General features: G+C 36.8%; 1 protein-coding gene across 1 annotated transcript in view; it reads left to right on the top strand.

The window, feature by feature from the left end:
• Positions 1-13,344, top strand: part of LOC107566130 (multiple PDZ domain protein) — a 68,825-nt gene that overhangs the window by 11,278 nt on the left and 44,203 nt on the right. The window contains exons 4-10 of the mRNA XM_016251507.1: positions 1,300-1,405; positions 1,791-1,932; positions 2,673-2,886; positions 4,723-4,851; positions 6,749-6,937; positions 10,347-10,449; positions 12,351-12,559. Coding sequence (XP_016106993.1) covers positions 1,300-1,405; positions 1,791-1,932; positions 2,673-2,886; positions 4,723-4,851; positions 6,749-6,937; positions 10,347-10,449; positions 12,351-12,559 — 1,092 coding nt within the window. The remainder of the gene's footprint in view (positions 1-1,299; positions 1,406-1,790; positions 1,933-2,672; positions 2,887-4,722; positions 4,852-6,748; positions 6,938-10,346; positions 10,450-12,350; positions 12,560-13,344) is intronic.

A 13,344-nucleotide genomic window follows, 5' to 3' on the forward strand; every position in this document is an offset into this window, starting at 1 on the left:
ATAAATAATATATATATATATATATATATATATATATATATATGGCAAATACAAATGGCATGGCCATTTGTAAATTGTATGGGTCTAGCTTCCGGTCTCATCCACGTCCAGCTATTTTTACCACTTGTTTTGTTGCTTGATATTGCAAATTAGTGTGTCTTACCATATTATTTTAGTGTATCATCTTAATTATGAACACACTGATTTGTATTGCAAACAGTTTTACCGTTTACTGCACGTTGTTATTCTTCTCGTTATTTCTCTAATGAACCAGAAGTCTCACCCATAGGCTTACTTCCGTGTTTAGGAATAAAGTAGAAATCAAATTATTTAATTTACATGTGTCATGTTTGTGATTTTTATTCATGTAAGCTATAGCATCTGACCTTTAAATCAAAGCATACTCGGGATTTTATGACACTGATTGCTGCTTTATTAATCCGAATTACAATCAGAATCACAACCTTAATGTTATTTCTGTATGTTACTTTCATTTTATTACAAGTAAGCCAACAGCGCCCCCTAAGTAAATATAACGCCACACTGCTGACGTGATGTTATCACTATCACACCCTGAGCACATGTGAGCTATTAGTTTTATCGGGCCCATGCCGATGTTTACATTTTAAGTCATTATCGGCCGATTCCGATATCGTTCCGATAATATCGTGCATCCCTAGTATGGCGTAAATACTATGGAGGTGAATGGTACCGTCAACTTCTTTTTTTTCACAAAATAGGTGAATAAATAATAAATGACAGAGTTCTCATTTTTGGCTGAACTATTCCTTTAATAAGTCACCAACACATTAGATGTTCATATGGAATAAACTCACAAACACTGATATAACAGCAAGGAGTGCAGATCGGTGAAACCGAGCCGGAAAGACAATGGTTTAATAAGCAATTAAATTCAAACAAACAGCAAATGTTTTAAGGAAATGACTTAACACATTGCAATGTGAAGTGCTTGTTATTTTTCTCACAGAGAGATGCTTTTTTGGGGCACGTTTTGTCGCGGTAATTGATGTGAAATGGTGTGTACTTCATCAGGAGTGTGCGCTCGAGTCAGGGAGGGAAATAAAAAGTTAATTAAGCAGCTCCTGGATGTAATGAAAAACATGTGTGCACAGATGGCTGGGAGGACAAATTATCACCAGAAATTATCAAAACAAATGAGTTTTCCACGCTCTTTCAGGGCTATTTATATTTTTAGATGCTCAGTGAAAGAAGCTGAATGGTTGGAACACACAAAGCGAGGAGTGATTTGAGCTGTTTTTCTGTCGCTCTTTCTCTCAGACTCCATATATTAACTCTGATCTGAAGGGCAGCACTGAAGGATTCTCAGCTCAGCTCAATGGACAAACTTCATCTGAAGAGTCGTCCATCCATCGTTCTATTGCTACATCCATCCTTCCATCATTCGATCTATCATCCTATTGTTCTATCCATCCATCCATCCGATTCAGTTATATTCTCAATATTATCTATTTGTTTCATGTTAAAAAGATAAAATAGAGATGAAGGTATTCTTCAGTGGCATTTTTTCCTATTTCCCCCCCCACTCCTGATATGGCATGGTGGGCCAAATCAAAGGGCATCAGGGGCCAACTTTGTCTCACCGGACCTTGTTTGGGCATCTCTGATCTAGATCATTTAAATCTTTGCTAAACAATATTTAACTCTCATATGGCTCTTAAATAGTCAATAAGAAACCACACATTTAGTCATTAACTTTCTGAGAACAAATGTGTGATTATGTGACTGTATGTGATGTTGTGTGTGTGTGTAGGGTCGGTACGTGACTCAAATCGACCTGCTGAAGCCGGTATCGGGCGGTTTGGGCTTCAGTGTTGTTGGCTTGTGTAGTGAGAACCGTGGAGAACTTGGCATCTTCATTCAGGAGATACAGGCTGGAAGTGTGGCATACAGGTCAGAACACACACACACACACACACACACACACACACACTCATCCAGTCAGATGATCAGTGATTTGTACACACCACTCCTCTAGTTCGTTCCCATTTTAAAAATAAAGATTACTCATATTTTAAAGATCTGCTGCAATTCTCATTTCTTCCCTTCTAATCACAAATGTGTCACCAGTTCATGTCACGTCAGCATTTTTCTGCTCAAAGTCACTGCTGAAGCTAGTTTGCTGACATGTTGGTGCATTTTATCACTTTGGTGTCTCTTTGTGAGAGCAAATTTCTGCCTGCTTGTTATGTGCTCAATACAAATATAGATATATCTTACACTGTACTACAAAAACGGTGTTGCATAATCATTCTTAGTTCAGCCATTAGGTCATCATTCACATTGTCATTTGTTTATTTTTTGTAAATTTGTCCTTTCCTTGTGAAAAAGAATTACACTGTAGCAGACTTTTAAAAAGAGCAATTATTAGGAAAATATACTTATACGAATGCACTTAAGTGTGAACCGAATGTAATGTTTTCAGACACTTATTTGCATGTTAATTACAAACAAATGAAACTAGTACTTTACAGGACTTCTTTAAAGAACATTAAACATCTTTCTGTTCAAAAACTTTTAAATGGTAGTGTGTTATCTGCAAGCTTGAAACTCATCACATTCTTTGCTCTGTAGTGATTGTGAGCTGATCTCAGAACAGATTTGGTTGTTAAACATATGTTTCTCTATTCTAGTGATGGAAAGCTAAAGGAAGGAGATCAGATACTGGCGATTAACGGTCAGCTGTTAGATCAGAGCGTCAGTCACCAGCAGGCCATCGTTCTCCTGCAGCAAGCGTCAGACTGCGTGAGCCTCACTGTCGCCCGTGGGCCTGTCCCGCAGCTCTCCAGCCCAGTCGTGTCCAGGACTCCCAGTGCTGCTAGCACACTTTCAGCACACTCCAGTGCGGTGAGACACAGCACACACACACTCTCTCTCTCACACACACACACACACACACTCTCTCTCTCTCACACACACACACACACACACACACACACACACACACACACAGGTTTGTTTTTATGGTTTATGGGGACTCTGAATTTTCAGCATCATTACTCCAGTAATCAGAAAGCATTCTAATATGCTAATAACATTGATAATAATCAGAAATGTTTCTTGAGCAGCAACTCAGCATATTATAATTATTTCTGAAGATCATGTGACACTGAAGACTGGAGGAATGATGCTGAAAATACAGCTGCGCATCACAGAAATAAATGACATTTTAGCATATATTCATGTAGAAAACAGTTATTTTAAACGGTAACAATATTTCACAACTTTACTGTTTTTACTGCATTTTTAATCAAATAAATGCAGGCTTGGTGAGCAGAAGAGACTTCTTTCAAACACATTCACAATTAAAATAATTGGTCCAACCCAGCAGTGTCTGCTTCTATTCATGGTAAATAAGGGAAACATTCGATTACATTTTTTGGAAGGTTACACCACTTGAATGACAAAAGTTGTGTTGAAAGTGGTATAAACGTTCTGTTTCATGTCTCCTAAGCACCAAGGGATGGCTAAGCCTGTGAATATTCCTGCTGCGCTTAGTGGGGAGCGAGACATAATAGAGATGTGACACAGCCCCTTTATAAAAGGATACGGCCCCCTGCTGTTTTCCTTTTGGGATCGGAGATCTTGCAGTTTGTTTGAACTCCAAAGTTATTTTTTCTTACATCTGTGAACAGTATAAAGCACTCAAAGATGTTAAAAGTAAAAAACAATGATAGTCTGTATTTAAAAAGTCACTGATTTGATCAATGATTTCATCCCTACAAAACTATTGTGGCTGCACTAAATGGCCGCTGAGACTGGCTCTGTGGTGTACATTTTGCAGTTCAGACTACACTGAGTAGCACCATCAACTAGTATGGAAACACGGGAGGTGATCTGTAGTGCCTGTGTGATACTTGATAGTCTTCATTCGTGTCCGCTGGTGTGTCATTCCATCAGGAGCGTAACTGTGTCGTGAGCCACTCCTAAAGGAGTCTCTCTCACAGATGTCTTTGCAGCAGCAATGCGTTCGTCTGCCTTCATGTGGGTGAGTTGCCTTCAGGACACTATTGATATTGGTCATCCACTGGCTTAGACGATCAGGAGCCACGAATTAGGACTTGAGTGATGAATACAACAGTCAACTGACTGGCATGTTATGGTCACTTGAACAACATGTATTATTGTGAGATGTTTTACAAAGAGGGAGAACAGGGCTGGCTGCGTCACATCTCTTTTGTTAGCGTTGTATTTTGATCCCAGCTAACAAGGAACATTCTCAGAACGTTCTCTCAAAGTTAGCAACAAATGTTCCTCCAGCAATGTTAATAGAACGTTCATTTCTAAATGTTACTACTTGTTTCGGAATGTTCAGAGAACATTCGAAAGTAACATTCTCATAATGTTGCAAAATTGTAAAACAGAATGTTCCCCTAACGTTTTAAGCGTTTTAAAAACAACTGCATGTTTTGAATGTTCAGGGAGCGTTCAGAAATAATGTTTTCATAACTTAATGGGAACTTTATCTAAATGTTCCTAGAACATATTTTGTTAGCTGGGTACGTGCAGCAGCAACATCCACAGGATTTATGCCAATCTGATGGTTAGCTGGCAATAATAGAATCACTGTTACATTTCTAACCGCTATGAATGCAAAAATCATGAACTTGCATTTTAACATGCTTTTTAAACAATTAAAAATTTTTTGCTGACCCCCTTTATTGTGTGCTTGTGCCATTATAGACCCACTGGACTCACGTGGAGACGATCGAGCTGGTGAACGATGGAACCGGTTTGGGCTTCGGGATTGTTGGCGGTAAAACCACCGGCGTTATCGTCAAAACCATTCTACCTGGAGGCATCGCTGACCAGGTAAGTTCACTTTTGACCTTTCTATGCACTGTTACGACCAATGTGTCTCTGTCTGTCTGTATGCCCTATCTAAATGTTCCTAGAACATATTTTGTTAGCTGGGTACGTGCAGCAGCAACATCCACAGGATTTATGCCAATCTGATGGTTAGCTGGCAATAATAGAATCACTGTTACATTTCTAACCGCTATGAATGCAAAAATCATGAACTTGCATTTTAACATGCTTTTTAAACAATTAAAAATTTTTTGCTGACCCCCTTTATTGTGTGCTTGTGCCATTATAGACCCACTGGACTCACGTGGAGACGATCGAGCTGGTGAACGATGGAACCGGTTTGGGCTTCGGGATTGTTGGCGGTAAAACCACCGGCGTTATCGTCAAAACCATTCTACCTGGAGGCATCGCTGACCAGGTAAGTTCACTTTTGACCTTTCTATGCACTGTTACGACCAATGTGTCTCTGTCTGTCTGTATGCCCCTCTCTCTGACCTGCTCTCCACTGCACAACCTTAAACTCTGCTTTCTTTTCGAGCAATTGAAGAAAGGCAAGAAAAATAGTAGGGCTGTCAAGTTAATTTGGTCATCTTGCTTTGCAAACAGTTACTGACAAACATGAAGCAGGATGACTGACTGTGTGATGTAGCCTATAAATGCAATTATATCCCCCTAAAATTCAAGATATGAGAGTAAAAAATGCCCCTGTATGGGTTTTTGTCTTATATTTATACCACATGATATAGTTTAGCAATATCACACAAGCAAGAGTGCTGTTTTCCTGAATATCTGCACAATTGTTCTCTCTGACCTGCTCTCCACTGCACAACCTTAAACTCTGCTTTCTTTTCGAGCAATTGAAGAAAGGCAAGAAAAATAGTAGGGCTGTCAAGTTCATTTGGTCATCTTGCTTTGCAAACAGTTACTGACAAACATGAAGCAGGATGACTGACTGTGTGATGTAGCCTATAAATGCAATTATATCCCCCTAAAATTCAAGATATGAGAGTAAAAAATGCCCCTGTATGGGTTTTTGTCTTATATTTATACCACATGATATAGTTTAGCAATATCACACAAGCAAGAGTGCTGTTTTCCTGAATATCTGCACAATTGCAAATGTGATATTGATTTTATGGAATGGTTCAATAAAGAAGATGTTAGTAATGTGTTACGTTTTAGATACAATATTGTCAGTATTGCTTGTTTGTTTATATATATATTTATATTTTTTGCTCAATTTCGCCAAAGAAAATTGCTCCAAACAAAGCCAGCACCAGAATTGTTTCGCGTCTCTGAGCAAAACACCGCACTGTTTTGTTACTGAATGAATCCACATTTTTTAAACAGAGTGAGCGAATGATTCAGTGACTCGTTCATAAAGACTAGTTTCTGAATGAATCACCAATTTGAATGAATTGGTTGAATGACTCACTCACTCATTAAGACTGGCGGTTTTTGTTTCATATTTAGAGTATAATTTCCTTTTTTTATATTCATTTCATATTTCAATATTCAATTAACAAAACATTAATACCCAATTGCTATCATTATTTATGCAATGCTGAATCAAAATGTTTCTTTCTAAAGCTACTTTTTGTAATGTCTATTCAATGCTTTTCTCATTTAACATGACTTCAAATGATATTTTGTGGGGTAATTTCTCAGTCAAAATTGATGTGCATTTAATTTGTGATTAATTAGTGTAGTTAATCTGCATATCATCTAATTAATTTGAATTTTAAAAAAATAATCACTTGACAGTCCTAAAAAAACAAAACTGAAGTCAACAATGATTGTCTAATAACCCTGTGAGGGGTCCAGAATAAAACATTGAAGAATGTCATAAAATCTGTTTATGAAAAATGCAGAAGTTCACCGTCTCTCTCACTGGTTCTAGGACGGTCGCTTGCGAAGTGGGGATCACGTCCTGCGGATCGGTGATACGGACCTATTTGGTCTGAGCAGTGAGCAGGTTGCTCAAGTTTTGAAACAATGTGGAAACCGAGTCCGACTCCTCATCAGCCGCGGGACGGTGGATGATGCTACGCCCGCTGCTGTCGCCCTGCCGACCGTCACTGAGCAACAGGTTCAGCTGCACATGTGCCAACATTGCTGTATACTACATACTGTATTTTGCTCTTTTGAGATTGACTGCTGTCTTAAATGAACAGTTCACCCAAAAATGAAAATGTGCTGAAAATGTACACACCCTCAGGTCATCCAAGATGTAGATGAGTTTGTTTCTTCGTCAGGTTTGGAGAAATGTAGCATTGCATCACTGTCTCAGCAATGGATGCTCTGCAGTGAATGGGTGCCGTCAGAATGAGAGTCCAAACATCTGATAAAAACATCACAATAATACACAAGAAATCCATTCCACTCCAGTCCATCAGTTAATGTCTTGAGAAGAGAAAAGCTGCGTGTTTGTAAGAAACGAATCGGTAACACTTTACAATAAGGTTCATTAGTTAACTACATTAGTTAACATGAACTAATAATGAACTGCACTTATACAGTGTTTATTAATCTTTGTTAATGTTAATTTCAACATTTACTAACACATTATTAAAATCTTGTTAACATTAGTTAATGCACTGTGAACTAACATGAACTAACAAACTAACATCTGTATTTTTATTAACTAACGTTAGTGAATAGTAAATACAGTAACAAATGTATTGCTCATGGTTAGTTCATGTTAGTTTATACATTAACTAATGTTTAACTAATTAACCTTATTGTAAAGTGTTACCAACGAATCCATCCTTAAGACATTTTTAACTTAAATATGAAAAAGCTAAAATGTGAGTCCATTATACTACATAACGCTTTCTCCAGTGAAAAAGTCCATCTCCTGTTGTCTCTCACATCAAAATCCACACACATATTTGTTTAGAGCTGTTTTGGACTGTTTTGGCGTGTAAACGGTGCAGATTTCTCTTCTGATTTAGACCAGACCACTTTTACAGCATTTTCAGCAAATTTCAGCAAACTATTCCTGTAACAAAAGTGGTAGTCAATTCCAAAGCTACCAAGTATTTACTCTCTCTCTCTCTCTCTCTCTCTGGATGTTACCCTGGAGCACAAAAGCAGTGTTAAGTCGCTGGGGGATATTTGTAGCAATAGCCAACAATACATTGTATGGGTCAAAATTATAAATTTTTCTTTTATGCCAAAAATCATTAGGATATAAAGTAAAGATCATGTTCCATGAAGATATTTTGTAAATTTCCTACCGTAAATATATCAAAACTTAATTTTTGATTTGTAATATGCATTGCTGAGGACTTCATTTGGACAACTTTAAAGATGATTTTCTCAATATTTAGAATTTTTTGCACCCTCAGATTCCAGATTTTCAAATAGTTGTATCTCAGCTAAATATTGTCCTATCCTAACAAACCATACATCACTGGAAAACTTATTTATTCAGCTTTCAGATGAAATTTCAAAAATATTGACCCTTATGACTGGTTTTGTGGTCCAGGGGCACATATATATGAGCAATATCGCACTCGTAGCCGTGAGATATGGCTGTATATCGGCACCATAGGTAATCACAGTGTGCCGATATACAGCCATATCTCACGGCTACGAGTATGATATTGCATTTATACAACAGCTCGATGGCACGAGTGTGTAAATACATAAGAAACAACAATGGAGTGTCTTTAAAAGCCCACTTTTGTGCAGAACTACTTCCTTTCGCCATGGATTCTCATGTCTCTTGTTGCCATCTAACGGCGGAACAATGTAACTAAAATCACCATCATGAACACACACACTGTTTCCCAATACTAAATACTACTATTATTTGTATAAAATATTATTTATTGAATGATAATATTTAATAAACAACAATAACAGCCATCATAAAAGTTGCTAGGCAATTCAGTCAAACGTACAAAGGCAGCGCTCTGATATAGGCTACAGCATTGAAGTTACATAAAATATTATGTGATGAGATTTTGCCCTCAGCCAATAGCAAATGTGTTCTGGAACAAATAATAGATTAATGAAAGTGAAGTGACGTGTGGCGTCCCATACTCAGAATTTGTGCTCTGCATTTAAGCCATCCAAGTGCACACACACACAGTAGTGAACACACATACACCCGGAGCAGTGGGCAGCGGGACCCAGGGAGCAGTTGGGGGTTTGGTGCCTTGCTCAAGGGTCTCACCTCAGTCGTGGTATTGAAGGTGGAGAGAGCACTTGTTATTCACTTCCCCCTTCTACAATTCTTGCCAGACCTGAGACTTGAACACACGACTTTCGGGTTACAAGTCCGACTCTCTATCCATTAGGCCACGACTGCCCCAAAGACTGCCCATTAGATTTACCCAAAACAAGTTATATCTCATGTTTAGCCACTCTAGAGACATCAGAGCCGGCGGTAAATTCCAGAAGATCTGGCTGAGGTGAGGCGCTCTCTCCGCGGGTTCATGAGCGCAGAATGGCCGCTGAGGTCCTGGAGCTCACATCTCTGAAAACGTCGAAGCAGATTTTCAAATAGATGTTATCTTTATTAACAGACCACATATTTTAAGTCTAAACAACTACATTCTCACCTAAAAACTCTTAAAACTACATTCCGTGAGACAAAAACAGTATTATTTTAAAAATTACAGTGGATTTGGGCGTCCGCCATGACACTCGCTGTGAGAAATACGGCAAGCGGAGTGATACAAGCAGTGAAATGGTTGGAGTTACGATATCACTTGAATATCAGACTCTTATCAGCCAATCAGATTTGAGGACCAGAAAGAACTGTTGTCTCAATATGGATATCATATTAATTTCTTCTTTTTTTATCAGAGTAGCAAAATTGAATAAATATAAGAGTACATTTCCATTCATTTATCTACTTTGGTTTGAATGGATGTTGCAATTTTTGCCATGTCCAATATGGATATCATATTAATTTCTTTTTTTTTTATCAGAGTAGCAAAATTTTATAAATATAAGAGTACATTTCCATTCATTTATCTACTTTGGTTTGAATGGATGTTGCAATTTTTGCCATGTCTTCCTATGCACCAATTCTAAAATGAAAACTGGCAATTTATTAGGAAATATTGCAGGTGTTTCTTAATATTGCCTTTCTCTAATAACATTAAATGTTTTCTTGAGAATATTGTTTTAATTACTAATCATTGTATTAAGTCCTCAATATCTCTTTTCATTCTGTTAATCTTTTCTCTGTAACTAACGAAAGCCTGAGGCCAGTGTAACAAACCCATTAAGCTAGTAAAAATAATTACAAGGGAATGTTTTCTTACCCTAATGAGTTTGTTGCAACTGGCTGCTGATCTTTAACCACATCATCCTGCAGGAAGAGACGGTTTTTGGTAGGAAAACAACAGCGCTTGAGAATTAGCAATTGATATGATGAATTATGTTTTGTGGTATTAGCTTGTTTCAAACCATATTTAAAAAGATGCTAATGTTCTTGTTGTTGTTGTTGTGTAATAATCTGTGTTTGTGTCTGCTGTCAGGGTGTTGAGGAAGAGGAACAGGGTGCTTTCGATGTGAGCTTGACGAAGAACGCTCAGGGTCTAGGCATCACCATCGCAGGGTATGTGGGAGACAAAACATCAGGTGAGCTGTATATCAGACAGTAAATTATATTAATAAACAGAACTGATGTGCAAACTGAACAGACAAATGAATATTACCGTATTGGCCCGAATATAAGACGACCCTGATTATAAGACGACCCCCCTTTTTCCAGATGTACCTTTTGGAAAAAGGCTTTTTAAAAACCAAATCTTGTTTTTTTCTCAGTAAAACACACTTTGTCTTCAATTATTTTCATATTGCATATTTTTCCTATTTTAATTTTTGTTTTGAAAGTATGGTAAAAACTGGTAAAATGTACCAACAATCACATTTAAAAAATATACACTTTTTGATATACCATTAAAAAACAAAAAACGGTAGCCCACCTGAATTAGAACATTTAGGCTATCCGTCTAATAGTAGCCTACCAAAATCTTATTAACAGTAGAAGTTCAATCTTACTGTAGTCTTCAAATCTGGGTACTGTCTTACGTTTTAAAATCACAAAGAGTTTGGTCCCATCAGGCTAACGTGACAGTCACGACTCATGCAGCTGTAAGCTTTTCTTTCTCTTTTGTTTTTACTCGCGATCTTTACAACACGCATTACATTACTGTATTTCACGGTACACTCGTTGTATGTGTATTTGGCGCCACCTATTGTTGTGGGTGTATTATTGACATGTCAAAGTCTAGACCCTGAATATAAGACGACCGCGTTTTTTCAGATTTATATTATATCGTCTTATATTTGGGGCAATACGGTATATAGTTTTATTAATGGCGTTTCTGAAGGCAAGCATCACTATAATTATACCCAATCCTAAATCTTAAACTTCAGCATTTAATGTTTGTGCTGGACATGAATGATACCTCAGATGCGGCTTGTTGAATATTCGTGTAGTTTTATGATTTGCTGCATATCGATGTGACGCAAAATCTGTCTGAAAGGTGTGTTGTATAAATAAAGTTTGCTTCATTTTAGTGTATAGTGAAAAAGAGTACTTATTACGGAGATAATACTTTAAACTAGATGAAAAATCTTCAAGACACAATTAGTTTGCTTGAGAAAGCCTAGCTAGAAAGTTTGAAATAGTTGTAAAAGCTTGAAGTTTGAAACAGTTTTAAAGATGAAATAGATAGATAGGTAGATAGCTAGCTAACATATTTTAGCATTATTAGCTTGTTGCTAGCACATTGTTAGCATGATTAGCATGTTGTTAGCATGACTAACATGTTGCTAGCATGATTAGCATGTTGGTGATGTTTCTAACATGATTAGCATTGCTAACATGATTAACATGTTTCTAACATGTTGTTAGCCTGTTAATAGCATGATTAGCATGTTACTAGCATGAGTTGCATTTTTAGCATAATATTAGCATGTTTTCTAACATGATTACCATATTGCTAGAAGGTTGCTAGTATGTTTATAACATTAGCATGTTGTAACCCTGATGTGAACATGTTGCTATCATGTCTTTAACAGGCTTAGCGTGTTGTTAACATGATTAACATGCTTCTAACATGTTGCTAGCTTGCTGATAGCATGATTAGCATGTTTTGCTGTCATGATTAGCATTTTTAGCATAATGTTAGCATGTTGCTAACATGTTTCTAACATGATTTGCGTGTTTTTAGCATGTTGCTACCATGATCATTTTTCTCACATAATTAGCATGTTGTTAGCATTAACATAATTAGCGTGTTTTAGCACATTTTTAGCATGATTTTACACATTGCTATAATGTTTTAGCATGATTTAGTGCATTTCTAACATGTTTAATATATAACATAAATAATGTTTCTGTCCCTGAAGCTTGTTGTTTACTGTTTCTCTTTCTCACTCTGGGCAGATTCCATCTGAACGTGTATTCTCATTCTAGAGTGCCTTATTTTAGGCAGCGTTTAAACTTTGCTGACTGTAATTTCCTACTGCAGAGCCCTCTGGGATATTTGTGAAGAGCATTTCGAGGGACAGCGCGGTGGAGCAAGACGGCCGAATTCATGTTGGAGATCAGATCATATCTGTGAGTTATTTCACAAAGAACGTGTCAGATGAAAATCTTGTTTATGCATGTTTTGTGTTGCAGTGCTCATCAGAATCAAAAGGTGTCTATGCTGACAGGTGTTTCTGTTATTGTGCATGTGTAGTGTATGTTATGGGTTCTGCAAAATAACAGTAAGAGAAGAGACATTTAAGAAATTAAATATATTGGTAAAGTTATATCACAAAGTGGTTATTTTTTATCTGAATTTCAACAAAAGAAGACAGATACTGTGATCGTTGATGTTTCCCCATCAACTCGCTACTCATTTACATAAAGTTCAACTTTTCTCAGTCATTTTTGCAACATATCAATTGACGATATTGAACGTTTATTTTTTCGTTGCCCTTTTTCTATTTAATTTTGGATTGATTTTACAATGGACGTGATAATAAAACTAAAAATTTAGAATCTTATGACATTTTTTCTGAAGAAAAAAAGTTATAATCTCTATAATTTCTCATCTCACAATGCACTCTAAAATCCTTTCAAACATGAGAACACAGAACTAGAAATGCATAAAAACATAGAAACTGTAAAGTTTTTCAAATGTATGTAACTGCCCAAATATTATATAGTATTTTTTTTATTACAATATCTGCACTTTATATTTTGGTTGTTGTTCTTTAATAACATATTCTGAAATGTACTACAATACTTTATATTTTTGCCTATATTTTCCTGGCAATTAAAATCCATATCAAAAACGTGATAGAACAAAAAAATAATAATAATAATTCCTAGTCATCAAAATGAATGGCATCCCATCACTTTGTTCCTGAAAATCCCCCCATATATATACGGTATATATATTGATCTATGAGACTTGGATGGTCAAGGGTCGTATATGTGTCCCTGCAGCGCAAAAGCAGTGTTGAGTCGCTGGG

Source organism: Sinocyclocheilus grahami, unplaced genomic scaffold (genome assembly GCF_001515645.1).
Source record: "Sinocyclocheilus grahami isolate Dianchi unplaced genomic scaffold, SAMN03320097.WGS_v1.1 scaffold1049.1, whole genome shotgun sequence".
Lineage (NCBI taxonomy): Eukaryota > Metazoa > Chordata > Actinopteri > Cypriniformes > Cyprinidae > Sinocyclocheilus > Sinocyclocheilus grahami.